The following is a 19,502-nucleotide window of genomic DNA, read 5'->3' as shown; positions in this document are numbered from 1 at the left end:
CAATGACAGAATTATGCCCATGGCTATGAAAATGAATGCTGTTTCTGAATTCTGTCTCTCACCCAAAAGCAAGATTTAGGTAGCCAGCCTAATTAAGCTGTATATCACATGCATCTGGCTCAAGCTGAACATAATTTACTCATAGTCACTTTTAAAGTTTACATTGTATGTTAGTACTTTGAGCATGGGGAGTGGGAGCCAGCAGCTATCCCCAATCAGGACAAGGCGGAACTAACTAAGACAGGGTAGAGTAGGCAATGAGAGGACGGAGGACTGCACATATTCCTTCTTCTACCCAACATAACCCCACTTTGGTGAACAGAATAGCCGCTTGCCCTTGGGTAGACATGGTAAGCCAAATCCCAGGAAAGTGGGAGTAAACTGCAAAGGTTTAAAAATGTCTTCATCACATTCAGAAGTGAACCTTCCAATTTAAGAGTTTTTAAATAGAGGAAAAGCTTTGTATTTTTTTTTTAAAGCAAAACTCTATTCCACTTTTCATATCTGCTTAGAGGTTATCCATCTCCACCTGTTTGTGTGCACCAAATCCACCTTTTGATTGGTTTGGCATTTGCTATATTTGTTTTAAAAAAAAGAGCTATTCAGATAAAGCGTTCACTTATCAAAATGGTCTCTTCAAACAGCCACAAACTCCAAATCACACACATTTAGAAATAGTGACTACATTACCTATGCAGATTATAGCTCTCAGAATCCAGCCTCTGGAGGAATTGATTATAATCTTAACAGTCATTTAAGACTGGAAAGTACTGCATATTCTTGAAGTCTTCCCATACACACAGACCTAGCTGAGGGTCTGAGGGCCCCATAGTAAAGAAATGGTTAAGAGCATTTCCAAATGCATTTCACTCTGGGACTCAATTCATATTCTACTTGATATACCTTTGCACACTTTTGCTAATATAGACCAGCGTGACACTGTCTTGGTAGAATATAAGCTTCTACGAGGGTAGAGACTTTATCTGTCATGTTCATCTCTGAGTTCTCAGTGCCTAGAATACTCAACACATAGTAGGTGCTCATTTCATTCATCTCCTGTCTCTGAATGTCAAAAGAATAAATGGCAGCTTCTAACTACTCTTTCCTTCCTATTCACTCTCTTTAGATTAAGTTAGATGCTGCGAAAATCCAACTACCTAGACTGCCTCACGGATCCTACACGCCTACAGGAACGAGGCAGAAGGTGTTCGAGATCTGCGTCTGCGCCAATGGGAGATTATTCCTGTCCCAGGCAGGAACTGGTTCCACTTGTCAGATAAACACAAGTGTCTGCCTTTGAGAGACCATCCATAGTGGACATTGTCGGCAGCATAAAGGCCGTTTTTGTCTTTAGATACTGGCTGCCAGCTATTTTTACTAGAACACAGAAAGCCTATCAAAGACCATGTGTGTGTGCACACGCGCGCATATGCGTGTGTGTGTGCGCATGCATGTGTGTGTGTATGTGTGTGTGTATGCGTGTGGGTGGATATAAATATATATAAATATATAAATAAATATATATATCCTCTGTATAAAATGAGGTTTCAGTACAAAAGGAACCATGGGTGACCCTGTGATATCCACCATCATTTCCATGTCAACTCCACCACCTACATGTTAAGATCAAAATACTGATTCAAGCCCAATATTCCCCAAACCCTTCAAAAATCACACAGTGTATTGGACACTTACCGAATATTCACCGATATGTTTGAGGAGCCACGTTATCTTCCCCTTTAGTGTCATTACAGGGCAGTGATGGCGGGAATCTCCAAGTCACGCTCAAGCACTGAGACCTCATATTGAAATAGACATTTCGTTTCCATTTTTAGCTTTAGGAAGGCTGGCCCACTCTCCCCTCTTCAAGTGAGGGATGGGGCAGTGCCATAGAAGTCAGCTGTAGGAACACAAAATGGCTGTTCTGCCTTCATAGCCAAATGTACTGGGGCTTTTGTAGTTGGATGAATGTGGGGGGTGAGGTTCAGCAAAGTTTGAACTGCTCACCCAACTCCTGCTCTCTTCCTTCAAAAATCACCTAGTATCCCATAGTTAAAATAGGAGTTGTAAATCAGCACAAAATGGGGTAACAGCTGCTCCTCAGTTGGCTGGAAGCTATCCGGTGGCCTTATGGGCAAAGAATAAATGGGTGATGTGTCTCTGTTTAAAGGAAAAAATGGCTCAGAATCGGTCTCATCCTCACTTCTGACTTTATCCAGCAGACTCCAGCCCCAAATGATCAGGTCAGTCAAAATCCAGTCCATCAATCCTCAAGAGAGGAACCCCCACCTGAAGAGAAGCCATTTAGGGATAGAAACCTAATTAAGAGGAGCATAGAAAACCTAATTAATTTTTCTATGTATCTTGGGATTGGTAGGTAATTTAGAGACTCGCCTTTTATTTCTAAAGGCATGCACAAACTCTGGCTTCCATCTTTATATATATATATATATATATATATATATATATATATAGTTGGGATATTCCTATTCCTAAATCCACCATTATGTTTTCTCCAAGAGGGGTGACCCAAGAATCACAGATGTGAAATACATGCCCCCGGAAATGGTCACTGGAAATTAATATAAATTGAGCCACGTGTATTTCTCAGACTCGCTGTGCTCCCGTGGCCCGGCAGCACCACTACTTGATATGTGGAAGCAGCTCCCTCATTCCCGCCATCAGCTACCTCTCATCTGTCACCTTCATCATCGTGCTCCAGGGTCACCCTGGCCAGCTCTTGTGCTGGGACAGGGGATTACACCGTCTCTGTTCAAAGAGGGGGAAATGTGCCTATGCCTTAAGTCAATGCACTCAGCAAGGAGAAGCACATCCTATTTATCTTGTTGTTACAACTGTAGTTTATTTTGGGTGATTGGAGGGTAATGGTTTAGTCATGAGTGGGCCTCTTAAAAGCTAGTAGACAAACCAAGTGGCTGACAGAAGTGGACTCTCAGGAGCCCAAATGGAGGTGTAACCGGCTTAGACAGTCCCAGACACCATTTGGCAAGCAGCGGCCCCACAACCCTAAATGAGGTCGTATTTGTAGGCCTGAATGGCATTTGTGTTTTCTTCAACAAGGTTTTAATTTTTCTTCACAAGTGGGGGAAGATTTGTCATAGGAAATGAATAAGAGATCTGATATTTTTGAGAGGACACTCAAGCATCAGGCTGAGGTTTGCCTACAGAGGATATGAAAGCAAGCTGTGTGTCACTTAGTCACTTAGGAGAGGGGGGGACCAGAGAAGGGGAGGTTTCCTAGGCTGACCAGCGGCCCTGCTGGCTTCCAGACCCCATACTCCCTCCAGTCACTCCTCGTCAGTATCCCATGTAGAAGAATTGAGTTGTTCAAGGACATAACTACTTAGTTTGTAGCAGTAAAGTCTAAAAAGGAAAACCCTAAGAAGGTATCAAGTTGCTCTGGTTTGGTATTATTTATATCCTGTAGGATCATACTACCAGAATCTGCAGGTACTACATATGGTGTTTTGCCAAATAGGAGAGGCCCCCTTGGCTACGAGGAACATCTACCCCATGTCACTGAGACAAACGGTAGTAGCTATGAGGCCCTCCATGGCTAAATACCTCAACACAAAATGTTTTTAAGCAGACAAACCATCTTTGCATTTTGCCATCTCAAGTACATAATCTATGGATGACAAGAAAACAAAAGGTTCCCTGAACCTCTTTCCTCTGATTTTGTTCTAATCATCATATGCAAGTCTGAGATCAGCACCTTGGGGATTTTATGCCAATAAAAAAGAATGATGTGATCCCACTTGCAGATGTTAATCCTAAAGGTAATCAGATCACAAATAGGATAAAAATAATAATAGCAAGCCAAGAATAGAAATCAAGCACCTATGGGGAACAGACATGATAAAAAAAATTCTGATTTTCATTTGTATTAAGTGACTACAATATACCAGGTAATAGGCAGGAAACTTGGCATGGACTAAATTATGTATTTCAGTTCAGACTACAGAAGTCAGTAAAATGCATTCAAAGTTCCTCAATACCTTTTGTTCTCCCAACTTCCTCCAACTAGAATATTTGTCCATGGTCATGAGAGAAAGTTTTAATTCTGGGGAAAAAAAACATATCTTTTACATTAAAATCCGATAAACTTAAAAGTGAGGTTCTTTCTAATCTCTATATATAATATCTTCTAGACAATCACACTCCAGTATATTAAACAGCAGGTGGCGTAAGAAAGAGTTCAAGTGAATCAATATTCTAGAAGTTCTAGTATGCTAATAGTCTTAAGAAGATTTTTAAAAATTAAAAAGTGATCTCCAAATATGTTTAGCACTCAGTTCTATTTGTTATCTGTTCAATAAGTCATAAAAGTTCAGTCTTAAGAAACTGCTAGCCTATGACAAAGGCTTTCAAAAGCCCTTATGGTGGCATCTCTGTAGGTAGAAACTTGGTATGAGGCTTTCTAATTGTTCCTTTACCCAAGGGATAGATCTTATAAACTTGAATTGGCTTTAACTCCCTTTAGGTCAGTTTCCTTTGGATGATTTTCATTGTATATCCAGCAACCATAGACCAAAGATTGCTTAAAGTGTAACTCTAGAGCAGGGGTCAGCAAACTGTGGTCCCTAGACCAAACCTGGCTCATCACCAGTCTTTGTAAATAAAGTTTTCTTGTAACACAGACACATCCATTCATTTCCATGTTGTCTGTGGCTGATTTCATTCTATAACAACAAGGTTGGGTAACTGTGCCAGAGACCTCATGGCCTGCAAAGCATAAAATACAATTTGGACCTTTCCAGAAAAGGTTGCCGACCCCAACATAGAGGTCATTTGTCCTATGTGTTGGGCACAGCTGGAAAGAAAGCAAACTCCACAGTAGCATGGAGTCATCCTACATTTCTTTGTGTGCTTAGGAATATAAATACTTGCCTATAGAAAAAAGGTTAGCCTTATGTTATGCGTAAAAGTGATCCACTTGTCTGAGAAATGCAGGTTCACAGGATTCTTTGGAAAAAGGAGGATGGAATCAGGAGAAGACTTAGTGCAAAAGGAAAGCCGTGATCCTCCAAGAGTTTTTTTCTTAGGACCCTTAATAGAGAGGTGGTTCCTCAGGTCAGTATTTTAGAGGGCCAGAAGAGAAGCAAAGGTCTTATGATTTAAATTTAGAATCTTTCTCCTGAAGGGACCGTTTCTGCAATGTCATAGGTTTTCTACCTCACCAGCACATATTCCAGGAAGATGCTCATTCCATGGTCCTCCAGAGAATATTTTTGACCTAACAGGCCCTGTGGACATCCATCAACTCAGTTATTTACACCTCCCGTGCATTCTCCATCCCTATGTCCCCACCTGGCCTGAAGGGTTTGTAGGACAATAATATTGGAAGAATAATAAATATTGGGGGGTGGGGAGAAATAGTGGAAGCAGCATCTTAAAATATGTAGGAAGAAAAAATACAGTAAACGTCTTTCATGAAGGTGTTTAGTGGGGAAACCAGATCAATGCCAGTTTGATTTTGTTTCCAATACTTTGGATCTTTGTTCTATGGTATGGCAGGAATGCAAAAAAAAAAAAAGACCTATTTTGAATTCCAACATCTCTGCCTCTGTGTCATAAGGCAAGTGCCTACCAGAGATTTGTCCCTTCAGTCAACATCCCTACTGCTAAATCCGTACTTATATCCAATATTATTAAAACAGCATCAATAACAAACAAGTCTTTGTAAGCATGAGTGTTCGTGTCAGAAAAGATTTTTTTTTAATGACAACAACCACCACCATTTACCAGACCCTAATCAACGTCACTTAAAGAGCCCTTTTGCATTTTATCTGGATTCAACCAAAAGGATTAAATTGGCAACACTGCCATCCACAGAAGCAGCTACATGAGAGTATCTTGCTTTTGTTGATTTTAGGCAAAAGGTAGCATGATGTTTGGACCACAGAGGTGAACAGATCCCTGTAAGCACCTGATCCTTATTTTTTAAGGCTCTGTGAAAGGTGAGAATCTCACTTAAGTAAGTTGTAAACAAGACAAGACCGTTCACTCTCTTTCTCCTGCACCAGGAAATCTTAGGCACAAAAAGGATAACGAAGCAGTTCCTGGAATGATACATTTGCATGGTGGCCCAGTAGCAGGTGGGGCGAAAAGTTATAATAAAAGAAACAACCTTAGAAAACACGCCTTTTATCTCAAAGATAAAAATGTCTCTCATCACTTTCTCCTCAGGGGAAGGTTCCCTCACTTCCAACATATTTCCATTAAAATAGTCAAAACCACTGCATTGGGTAGAGATGCATCTCTTTATTTGTGGCAATCTGAATTTAAAATTATACAGTTGCCTCTGAATTTCTCATTCACAAAGCTAAACCCACTGACAAGAGATAAAGCATTCTGAAGCCTGCTGCTTCAGCCAGCACACCACACCACATACATTAGCACTTTCAAAAGCAACGGGATTTCCAGAGTTCTTAAAAGCTTTCTTCATAATGGAGTCTTTGAAATTTCTCAAGGCAGGGCTGAATGGCAAAGGAAAAATCACTATTTGTGGGAGGTCCTTGTTTTGAGTATTGTTAGACATGTCAACATGTCTCGGCACAAGTGTGAAAGAAAAATCTCCAGTTTAGGGTGACCCAAGCTCACATATACTATTTGCTTTGGTTTTACCTGCCCCCCCCCGCAATACACACACACACACACACACACACACGCACGCACGCACGCACACACACACTTCCTGTTACAGATCCTGACAGAGTAGGAAATTAGCATCTTCCTTTGAGGAAAGAGAGCAATTTCAGAATGCTGGGCCCTTTGATGCAATAGGTGGTGTGATGTCCTAACAGTGTTGACGGTACAAAATCCATCACTAAACAGTCTCCGCAGTCCAACATCAATGCTCACTGCTCCTCCTCCATCACAGCTCAGCAAGTGCTAATAGCAGTTCCACATCTGTGAGTTTGGCAATTGGACTAGAACAAAGGAGAACCTGCTGTAGGCAAAAAGTATATTTAGAGTCCAAATCCACCTGTCTATAGAATAGGAAGCCAGAGTAGCCCAAAATGCCCCGTTAGGCATGTAGACACCCTCAGTAGCAAATGAGGGGGTTTGGTTTCATCACTGAGCACTAGCTGAGATCAGATAAATACAGCAAGCATGAAGAAGGAAACATCTGTTTTACCTCAAAGTTACTCTTTATGTACTAGGATAGTAGTCCCCCTACTGCCAATGTCTTCACAGCCTCCTACATTTGGGTTATGTTGGTGGAATCAGAATTAGCTCAGACTTCATCATGTGAAAAATTCCCAGCTGATCGGTTAGGTTACATAGGAGCAGTATAGCAAAGGAGTGTCCTAAGGCAGGAGGATGGTATTTGTTGACAAGGAAGATGTTGGTGTATTAGTTCCCATATTCATCCAATTCAGGAGATTCTAAATTTGGGGGTTATAGGTTCTTTTGAGAATCTGAGCAAAGTTCTCAACCTTCTCCCCAAGAATCACACCCACAAAATTTTACATAAAATCAAAGCAATTTTCTTGAACCTGAAGCCTACTTTAAGATATGGCAAAAGTTGGATTCTATTCTCCAATAATTTTTAACTGATTTTCGTTAAGCACTATATGCTAGGCATTATGCTGTTTTATATGCATTCACTTATTTCACCCTCAACACAATCCTTTGAGTTAAATTCTATTATATTTCCAATTTACAGATGTGGAAACTGAGGTTTAAAGAGATTAGGAAACTTGCCCAAAGCCACTAGCTAGACAACGGCAGAGCTAGAATGTGGGTCTAACTCCAACCCACTATGCAGTGAAGTCACCAACAGGTCAAACTCTTTTTCAAGCTGTTGAGAAGTGTCTCCTACCAGCTTTGAGACTAGACCTTCTTGGGTCAATGAGGATATAAAACTTTTATGTCCCTTCTCTTTATAGTCTGTCATCCATGACAGCATCTAGTACTAAAGTAGAGATACCTGCAGTGAAAATATAAGTGATCTGTCTGAACAACAGAATCTGGAACCAGAAAAAAAAATTTGTTTGTGTGCGATCCTTGTTAAGTCAGACTTCTTGTCCTTACAGATTGAAAGATGCCTGGGTTGTCAGCCTTACATTTAAGAGAAAATTGTAATACTCAGTGATATATAGGCATGCACTAAACAAGTCAGCATTTCTGCACACATACATCTCCTTCTCCTATTCCTCACTTCAAAAGACAAATATTTTAGGTGAGGCCTTGGTTATCATATTTCCTGACCTTTACTTGTAGCAAAACTTACAGGAAGAATCAAGTATAAGGGAGCTCCGTCTCTGTTGTTGTCCCTATTTCCCTTTAAGAAGATAGGACCAGCAAGAACTCAGCATTATGCATTCAGTACCCAAGCTGGCCACTTTGGCTCTAATAATAGCTTGAGAACCATACCCCATACTTTGTCAATCATCACTAATGGGCCATACCCCTCTCCATGAGCAGAAATTCTTGCCAAAGCACTCAGGCCATCACTACCAATTGATTGGAATAGGAAATGAGACCCATGTGCCAATTCTTGTCTAAATAGTTTAACCTTGAACCTATACATTTTAACTGTGGTGTCCTAGATTCAGCAATGAGGTTGGTGGCATTCCAGCAACTAAAGGAGAAGATGAGTACATCTGAAGTTCCTTACAACTTGGTGGCTTTGGAGCACTTTCATCTTCTGAGCAAAGGGACTAGGGTTTGATATGTAGGAGTTAAAGGACCTAAAATCATTTTGAAGAATTAACTCAGCCAGGGACCATCTGAACAGGTTATAAAGCAGCGTGCCTGTGTTAAGGTCCCAGTGTCATTGTGCCCCCACGCAGAGCTCAGAGACCACAGCCGCAAAGAGACTGGGGTTCATCCTGCTTTTCTTGCTTGCTCAGCAGCACATATGTGATCCACTGGGGGCTTGGAGATAGAGCTTCCCACTGTACCCCAACAGACAACAGCCCCAGTGCCAGCCGTGGTCCTGTAATACTCCTCTGGCTCAACCACCCTATAAAACCTGAGTAAAGGCATGAGCTCAAAAATGTCAAAACCCTGTTTTAGGGTAAGTCATTCAGGAATTTTCTTTTACTGGTGTTATGTGTCCGATTGGCAAATCGGAAAAGGGTACCCTTAATGAGTCTCATGGAACAAACATCACCAGAGCCAGAAATCAGGTTCTCTGGTAAGAAGGGGAGATGTAAGCAAAGTAAAGGGAAGAGTTGGCACACCTGAATTAGAGGTGGACACAAAATTAACCCAATTTGTATCCAGTGTTTTGGTAAGTAGGGGGATGGAGTTTTTATGTATTAGCCACATCCTCAGTCAAGTTTCTCGCTTTTTGAGGACACAAAGAAGGAGAAGCACATCCCTTAAGGAGGGCACGTTTTAAAAGGCAAAGGTAGAGGACATCCATCATTGTGCTGGCTAGATACACTCCTGGAGAAGCCAGATTCTGGTGCTTTTAACAGAAAAGATGAGGTCATAGAAGTCCCATTTGCTTGGAGATTTTGAAAAAGGAACCCCATTCCCATAAAGCAATTGAGTTCAGGCTTTCGGTTATTTGTGGGTTTATTTTTCTCTGGGTTTGGGTGTGATGTAAGAGGAAGAGCTTTTTAGTTTTGTTTTAAGTAACATCAATCCTTGCACACTCTATGCAAAAATTTTGTAAGCATTGCAATAATGCTATGAACTACAAGGAACTATTTTAACTTTATTACACTTTCTGTATAAAAAATTTGTATTTAATATTATTTCAACTGCAGTCTTGTAAAATATATTAATAAAAATAATGATTGGTAAGAAGGAAAGCACCCTTGTCCACTTCTTTAGGGAATTCCTCTTTCACAGTTGGTAAGTCAGTCACTCCTATTGACTCTACCTCAGAAATAAATTTTCAAATTAACTTCTCTTCCGCATTTCTTTCATCAGTGGCCTGACATGTTGGCTCCCCAGAAGAGATTCACACAAGCTGCCTCATAAAAGAGAGCTTATTGTAAGTTAATACACGGCCTGGAATTGGGAAGAGTCCCCAGGATTTGGAGCAGGTCAGGAAAACAGCCAGCCTCTACAGCTCTCCTAATGACCTGCTTGGGCTCCTTTTGCTACATTTTACTACACCCCTCTTTGAATCAGTGAAGAAGCCTATCTGGTCAATTTTAGGTAAAGGTAAAACCTTTTTAATCAGGCTACCTTAGCAGTCCTGGTCAGCCTATGGATGAGCCACCTTTGAGCCAGAGGCCCATTCTTGGTCTAATCAGCTTTCATCGTCATCCAAAGAATATCGTAGCATTGCTACCCTACATGGGGCCATGAGCGAAACAATATATGCTAGAAGGCATTTTGGCAAAACCACTCTAATCTACCCATCACGATCAATCCTCCATGTTGGGCATCTCACATCTCCTGGCCTTCCACAATGCTGAGTTTTGCACATACTATTCCATCCACCTAGAATGCCCTTCCATCTAGCACCACCCCACCCCAGGATATAATCCTTCAGTATCTATTCCCTTATCATCTTGGCTCAGTGGCCTTCATCATTATTCCTCAATTCCCCTATTAATTTATTCTGATTTCTTCCATAATTCTACATTGTACTATGCTTTATCTATTTACCTATCAACCTGGGATCCTAGAATGCTTATATTCATTTTTAAAGTTTATAAAAGAGTAACGACATATCTAAATTGATCCTCATGTTATAAGGTAGAGAAGTGTCATTTCCTCATCTAGAAAATCTAAGATAATTTTACATATCCAATACATGATAGAACGAGTGTCCATTCTCAACCATATTTTCATGGTAGGTCACAGCTCATGAAATTTAGCTCCTGATTACAAATGACACTAAAGCAGCATTACAGAATCCTCAAGGTAAAAGACTATAATAAAAATTTCATTCCCAGGCAGGGTGCAATTTATCTGGGGGTGGGGGGAGTGGGAATATACCAGAAAAAAAAATCTAAATCAAAGAGAATGAAATCAGAGAAATCACCCTTCAAGAGACCTGATGCATTGATGGACAAAATGTTGAAGTGTCCCTAAAACGATAAACACTAATGAAAGGGAAAGGCTATTATTGATGAGTCAAGTTAACTGACAATATTGATATGAAATTAGAAAACAGAAGAAATACCAGAAAGCTAAAAAGAACCCTATTCCTTTACTTCTTTGAAAGAAATATTTTTAAAGTGGCAAATCGGTATAAATCAGCAACTTTTACATTTCCTCCGATCTTGACTCCTTTAAAAAAGATGTGAGGTTCTGTAACCCACTTAATAACCCAGCCTTGCTTTGTCAACGGAAATAAGCCCAAAGGTAGGGAACAGGGATCACAGTGCAGAGACACGAACACATTGTGAACAACAGGTTTGAATTAGCTTCTCTAAGTCCGATGACAGGTTAATTTTAGTTGGTGAATGCCAAATTTTAATTACCCTCAATAACACCAACCACTTAAAGTTGATGATTAATTTACAGCCCCCAAGGAAGACTCTCATGACCTATTAATGGACAGATCAGGCTTCAGAACATCCTAGCACAAGTAATCAAACATGATTATAGAATACTTATGAGATATTTCAAGATAACTCTTACTAGAATTTAAAGTGGGTATCTGAAATATGAGAATAGAATCTTCCAAATTATATTTTCAAAGAAGTAACAATTTTGAAGTGACAAAATTTAGGAAACAGATACTAAATCAAAAGTAGAAGCCCTAACTAAATCATCTGTTTTAATCTATTAGCAGACCAAGTCAAGGGTTGCATTTAAAAACAGTTTGGGCAAAAATTAAAACATACAACTCAAATAAAAGGAAAATCTTTTTTTTCTAAGTAGGCTTTATGGTAAAAGGCATTAAGAGAAAGTCAGATGAACAATATATGATGATGAAATTAGTCTTACTGATAGACATGATTAAACCATTATACTGAGCAGACAAGTAATAAAAGCCAAAAATCCACAACTCTGAAATAAAAGAATAAGAAGAAAACTGACAAATATAATTGTAATGGGAATTTTGTTCCACTTTTTATCTCCTAACTTACAACTTGACAAAGCATAAATAAATGACGATGCACATACTCTCTTACACATGGCATCAAAGAAAGCAACTGCTCTTTGACAGCCCACGATCATATAAAAGAAATAAATATAATCTCAAAATGAAAAACATTAAAGCAATTTTTCTTTTCAGGCTATATTCTCTGAACACAGAAATAGAGGATATATTTTATATTACCAGAAATTCCCAGGAATTTCCTAACTGAAAATCTAATCCATGATTTGAGAAAGGAACACAGCCTATTTAAGTATTAATAATTGAAAACACTAGAAATTATGAAATTTGGCCAAAGCAGGCTTCTGACATGATAAAAGCATTTAAACATATCAACCAAGAAATGAATTAACAAAGTATTCAACTTAAGATGTGAGAATAATCAACAAAAGAATGAAAATCAACAATATAAAGTGATATAAATAATTCTAAATCTTACCTCTTAAAAAAATTGAAAAAATCTAAAACAGACAAAACTGTTCAGAAAAATTGAAAACATAAATATAAGTTTGAGACACACATGTAAAATTTAAAATATATTCTAGCATATTTATAGCAACATGTTTTATCCTTATGATAAAAAATAGAAAAACTCCATGAAATGTACAATTTTAAAAAAATAACCAAAATTAACAAAGTAAAAGAAATTAGTGCTGGTTTCTTAAGTACATAAAATAGTTTTGTGTAGGAAATTCTATCCAAGATGTAACTTTTCTGCTATTAAATAACAAATTATTGCCTATATTTTATTTATAATATACATGCAAACATATATTTAAAAAGTTATGCACACAGGAAAAATACCATGAGATCTGCTGTAACCTATGCAAAAAATATAAAAAACTTAGAGCTAAATCTAAAATGAAGAGACCAACTCTTAGCTGAATAGACTAACATTGGTAAAGATTTTGTTTTCCTTCAGGTTAATTTACACATTTAACAAAATTCCATCAAAATCCCAACAGAAATTCTCTGGGAAGTGAACAAAATAAATCCAAAGTTTATTGGGCAAAATAAAATAGGGGAAAAAAGTTAAGGAATATTCTCTCCAAAAGGCACTGAAATGAAGGACTATTTCAAAGCACAAAATAACAATAATGAAGCTAATGATGTTTCAAAACCAGAAACACAGATCAGTTACCTTTAGTATTATTTCCCTGTTAGGAAAACACCCTTCTTTCTTTATCTGCTCATTCAGCTCACAAATGGGCAATCTTGACAATGAAACAAACAGCTGCAGATATGAAATAACCAGTGATGGGGTATACTTGGTGTCAGGGAAGCAGATAGCTGGAATGCTATTACAAACCAACGAAAAATGCACCTATTATTTGATTGTTATTGGGAAAACTGATCAGCAAATTTTCATGTGCAGGTAGGGAGAGGGATCTTTCGAGTTCCTCCTTAAATCACCTCCAGTGGACCAGAGTTAAATATATTTGCTCATCTAGCATCTAGCATCTATTAAATGTTATTCTCTTCTAAATAAGTCACACACTCTCCTTGCCCTTGAATATCTCAGTCTAGCGGAGTGGACGGAGATCTAAATAGGCCAATTACAACATAGTATGAAGAGTTGTGAAAAAGATAAGAAAAAATAACCAGAGATTGAATAACAACCTACCCATAATCTGAGGAAGAATGACAAACGAAATTGCAAAGAGGAGATCAGACTAGAAAACTGAACCATATGCAGTTCTATAGTTCTTGCTTCCCTTGCCCCATCCCCAAACACAAGAGAACGTCTTTTAGAAAAAGAACAATAGCAGGAAATAGGAGAAATTGTTAAAAATTTTGTGCTTTTAGGAGTTCAAATTAATAAGAAAATCAAGACACCACTAAATAAGTGAACAAAAGAGATAATAAGCACATTATTCACACAAGCAAGATATATATACTCTCTTCATTTTAAAACACTGGAAGATGTAACAGAATTAATAACCACTTTTCAAGCAGAACAAAAGAATGCCTACTACATTAAATATTTACCCTGACTGTAAAATACAATCTGATTTCAGAAATGTTAAAAAGTCCAACTTAGATCCTACTAAATAAAGTATGGTTAAATCTATCAAATAAATGTGGTTAAACATGCTCATATCCTTGGCTAAGAAAATGGAATTAAATCAATGAGATTTTTTTTTTAACCTACCAGATGGGTTAAATAGTGACCATTTTGAGGGCCCTGTAATAAGGCTGTGTTTTATACTCTATGGTTAACCCTCCAAGGTAGATATTATCTCCATTTTACAGAAATAATGTTCAAAGAAATTAAAGAACTTGCCTGTGGCAATTCTACTAGCAAATGTCAACACTGAGTTTTAACTTCAATTAAAATACTTTCCACTTTATGAAGTTACCTACATTTGCTATACTGGAGCAGTAGACAGTGGCATATACTTTCAAGAAGTAGAAGGGTATAAAAATGTTCATGACCTTAGCCCAGTAATCCCATTTTCAAAATTTATCCAAGCAACAGTATTTAAACAGAAAAAAATTGCTGGCAACAGTGATAAGCATTGCAGATTTGAATTTAAAGATGGGAAAAAATTAGCAACACTACCTAACCAGGTAAAAGGGAAGGCTAATTAGATCATGGTTATTTCAACTTTATGAAGTATCATGCTGCCTTTAAAAAGAATTGTAAGGATTTTTTTTCAGTATGGCAAAATATAATGTTAAGTATATAAAAATGATGTATAAACATAAATCAAGACTTCTAGAAAAACTGAAAAATGAAGCAAGCTGATTTATTTGGATGGTGGCATTATAGGTATATTTTTCTTATTATCATTCTTGTATTTATAATATTTGTATAATAAACTTTTTTTTAAAAAGACTAGTATCTGCTCTTTTTCTATAAAACAGAATTAACAACACATACTTTGATCCCACAAGTAGTCTACAAGAAGGAAAATTTAGGTCCAAAATTATTTACTGCAGTGTGTTATTTATATAGAAAAAAAATCTGGATTTTGCCTTTTCCCCAAAAACAGAGGCAATAGGTAAATAAATCACGGCACATCCAAGCAATGGAATATATATATTTTTTTTTAAGTAATTTTGGAAACCATAGAACATTGTAACATGTTTCAAGCAAGTTAAAAAGACTCAGTATTACATGAAAGCTAATTGTTGCTATAAGAAAAAATATATATGTACTTTCAAGGATGACAAGGAACCAGTGATATTTTAATTATGGTGTTTGGGTAATATGAATATGGCTGTTCATATCTGTTTTCTGAAACTTTCTTAAGTTTAGCCACTTTATAACCATTAATTTTACAAATTGGATGAATAAAAATCATTTTTAAGCTTAGCCAAAAAAATTAATTTTCAGTTTTCAGTCCATTTATTCAAGTCTGCCAATGGGTCAAATTTGAAAAGACCTCTGAACACAGAGAATACCTAGGGATTGAAGGTGGCCTCTCCTTCCATTCCACAGAAGAACAAGATCTTTGAAAATGTTCTTCAGGTCCCTGTGATGGTTACAAAGCTCTACTACAGATCTGACATCAAAGAACAGGCCAAACATCTAAGCTCTATTTGGACACCAAGGTTATAAAAATGTGGCTCCCCTACTGGATTTCAAGCAAGAACCAGGTGAGGAAGGGCCCAACCCTTCCCCCTTTTAAGAGACATAAAAAGAAACCAAAGAAAACTTTTACCACAAATTGAGTTAGATAGTTAACTTAATTTGTGACAGTAGTAATTGATGCTGTCTGTTCTTGAAGATTATTTCTTTTTTTTTTAAGATTTTATTTATTTATTTGAGAGAGAGAGAACGAGAGACAGAGAGCATGAGAGGGAAGAGGGTCAGAGGGAGAAGCAGACCTCCCGCTGAGCAGGGAGCCCGATGTGGGACTCGATCCCAGGACTCCAGTATCATGACCTGAGCCAAAGGCAGTCACTTAACCAACTGAGCCACCCAGGCACCCCTTGAAGATTATTTCTGATCATCGCTACCATCATTCACTCTCACCCCTCAAACTCCAACAGTTCCTTCCTGACTCAACTCAACATTCCAGATTTGTCAAGTTAGATCTTTATCTCTAATTTCAAATAGTTTCATACAGATTTGATAAATCTACAAACCATCCCTCCCATGATTTCTAGGCATCATACCCCACCTCCCTTAGCTCACATGATACTGCAATTCATGATTTCTCCTCCAACATCTGACTAATCCTTTTCCTTCCTATAAAAGACTCCATAAGAAATAATCCTCCAAGGTCTCCAGAACCCAATAATTAACCCTTTCTCCAGTACTGTGGACAATTACCACAAATGTCTTTCTCTATTCTTTTAAAAGCTAAATCTCTGAGATACACTGTTAACTGGTCTAACTTATCTTCCTCTCTTTCCCCCTCTGACCAATTGGGTATTCTCCAACCAAATTATGTTTCTTAATAGGAAAGGCACTTCACATAGAGTGACAGGTACAGACATTGAGGAAGGACATTGGTTTTGGTGTCACCTAGACCTGCGTATAAGCTAGACCAGTGTCTAGAACCACGTTCCCATAAAGAATGCCAGTAAATTCTAATCTCAACAAACTGGGTTCCTGAAACCTTCAAGCATCCCCACTCAGTTTTTCCCTTAGTCTTTCCTAGGATTGTCTTCCTTGAAGAAAGAATTTTTTTTTTCTTGAGCACCCTCATTTTTTCCCTAGATCTTGCTATATTTTATCTACCAGCATAGTCAAATCTTCCCTGTAACACATAAGACCCAAAAGTGTTCTCTCAACTCTGCCCACCTCAAGAAAATTCACCACTCATATTCTTGAAAACAGTCTATACTCTTTAGTTTGCACACTTACAAATATCCTCCAATTTAAATTTTGCCCCTTCCTCTAACATGATGCTGCTCTCTAAAAAGGTTGCCATTGACTTCTGAGTGGTCAAATCAACATTTTCCAGCAGCTATTTCTCCATTTTGACACCACCTAGTCATGAATCCATGCTACAGAAGACTGCAGTGGTTGGCCTCCTCAGGATCCACTGACCCATCCTATTTCCTTCCAGACCCCCATCCAACTCAGGAACCCAGACAGCCCCATGACATCCACATGACTCAGGGAAACATGAACTGTTACCAAGGAATAATTTTTTAGATAACTTAAACCAAAGCACTCAGCACTCCTTAGGTTTTTTTTTTTCCATTTGATGAAAATGTGGTGATTTCACAGCATCTCAGAAAAATCTCTGACATACATTTTAAATTTTGGATTATTGATTTCATCCTCTGACAGCTTTATCATGATTCTGATAGTTACAAAAATATTTTCACAGAGAAACAGGAAGGGGTCCACTCTCCAACTCTTTCTGTGATGATGGTAAGTTAATATCACCAGCCTCTCTTCATACTTTCTCTTAGCCTCCTAACTCTTTCTTTAGGCCCATGTCTCTTGTCCCAGCTCTTGGACATCAATCTTTCTTTGTCTTTATAATAACTGCAGTTAGCACAAGGGGAGTGACTTCCTTTTATGGTTCTTTTTCTTTCTGTGACCACCAAGCAGGATCTTCACATGGATTGCCAAATAATTCTTTAAAATTATCCCACTGAATTTGTACAGTAACCCTATAAAATAAGACACACATATCATCTTGCTAATAGGGAAACTGAGTCCCAGAAAGACTTAGTGACTATCCAAATTTACATGTTTATAAGCAAGAGAGGCAGATCTAGAATCTGTTCAGTGTCTCTATATTTGCTGAGCACCAGCCATACAGTAGGGGCTTCAACCCTACTTTCAAAATCTGTTGATGAAGCATGGATAAAAGAAAGTCAACTTCATTTCCTGTCTGGACACTAATTGGGTGACCATGTTACACGTTAAGCTTTAGCTCCTTCCTCTATAAAATAACGGTGTCAGATGAATAATCTCCACTAACCTTCACATCTGATGATTTCACACAGTGTTCTCTGTGAGCTATCATCAGAGTGACCAGTTCTGAATCACGGACAAGACTAGTCCATTTGTTCATTGGCCAAATATTTAATAAACAAATGCTGAGTGCTGGACATGTTTTTAGGTGTTTGGAATTATAAGAAACAAAAGGCAGGCATGCCTTCAATGTCATGGAATTTCCAATCTAGTGGGAAAGGACATACTAAGGATCAAGATAATCTCCAGACATTGAAAAGTACAGTAATTGAATTAGCTCCTTCCCTGAGGACATGACATTTGAGCTGAGATTCAATGAGAAGTCAGGCACGGAAAAAGAAAAGTGTGCCAGCAGAGGAAAGAAAGTTCTTAGAAAAGTGTGGCATGTCATTAGTTTCATTATTTAGGAAGGCTCAACACTCAACTGCTTTGTTCTTCTTCATTTTCTTCTGTGAATTAGACATATGGGATGTAATTATTGCCTTTCACCTGCTGGGAGGGTGTGAATATTAATCTGTCCTCCAGGATTACACTTTTTTTTAGGTACGAAGAATGGCTTCTTTAATCGACCATCGAGGACTATAATGAAAGAACCAGAGGATACAGGGAATGCCTTTGAGGCTAACAAGAAAGGACAGTATAGAAATCCTGTAAGATTAATAGGAAAGGGACAGAGGTCAGAGGTCACTAGTAGTAGCAGACATTTCATACTACACCATGCCAAGAAGGGGCTAAAATTTCAGAAGCCAAGATGATGGCATGCCATGGATTGTCAAGTAAAAAGAATCCCCCACTTGGGGAAATCCCTATGCTTCAACATCCAGTCAAGGTGATGTAATAAGCTCACATTTTAAGGCCCGCGGTTTGATTTAAACACATATCAAAATGAAATATAAAAAATATAAAAAGTTATAAGATGGCCTCTAATACAAGACAAACATAATGTAAAGCAGAAACTACTAAGGTTAACACTTTGGGGTTGCCGAAGCCCGGCACCAGCAGACAGAGGTTATCTAAGGGCAATATGCTCACTGCTTAAAACTAAGGACAGGAAGGATAAAGGAGAAGAGAAAAGCCTGCAGTTAATTGCTGTCTGCATAATAGGTAATGAGAAGCTTCCTGCCTACAGCATAAAAAAGATTAGATACAACCTCATTACCAGTACCTAGAAGACTTTCGGAATTTCCCTGATGTTGCTCTGGGAGAGAAGCCTTAGCAAGTACTGTAAAACCTAGTTCTAGACTAAAAACTTTTGGAGGTCCTAGAAAAACCCAGATTAAAAAAAAAAAAAATCATTTCAGTCAGAGAAAACCAAAACAAAAATCTCAAGCTGGGGAAGGGGGGAGATCTAAAACATATGAAGGAAATGAATATTAAGATAGGCAAACAATAAGTCAATGACTTACAAAATTCAATGCAGATGAATTAATATTATAGAATGGTCTGAAAAAGAGTTTAAAATAAGTAATAAGATCTTCAAAACAGGGGCGCCTGGGTGGCTCAGTCGGTTAAGTGTCCGCCTTCAGCTTAGGTCATGATCTCAGGGTCCTGGGATAGAGCCCCACATTG

General features: G+C 38.2%; 1 protein-coding gene and 1 long non-coding RNA gene across 3 annotated transcripts in view; one reads left to right on the top strand and one right to left on the bottom strand.

The window, feature by feature from the left end:
* Positions 1-9,984, top strand: part of SGCD (sarcoglycan delta) — a 965,947-nt gene extending 955,963 nt beyond the window's left edge. For both annotated transcript variants that reach the window (XM_025867162.2, XM_073890571.1), the window contains one exon: positions 1,127-9,984. In XM_025867162.2, coding sequence (XP_025722947.2) covers positions 1,127-1,300 — 174 coding nt within the window. In that variant the 3' untranslated portion in view covers positions 1,301-9,984. The remainder of the gene's footprint in view (positions 1-1,126) is intronic.
* LOC112820144 (uncharacterized) overlaps positions 1-19,502 on the bottom strand; it is a 133,051-nt gene that overhangs the window by 42,536 nt on the left and 71,013 nt on the right. The window lies entirely within an intron of this gene.

Source organism: Callorhinus ursinus, unplaced genomic scaffold (assembly GCF_003265705.2).
Source record: "Callorhinus ursinus isolate GAN/ISIS: 27379988/994484 unplaced genomic scaffold, GSC_fseal_2.0 scaffold3, whole genome shotgun sequence".
NCBI classification, from domain to species: Eukaryota; Metazoa; Chordata; class Mammalia; order Carnivora; family Otariidae; genus Callorhinus; species Callorhinus ursinus.
This window is presented reverse-complemented; position numbering and strand designations above follow the sequence as displayed.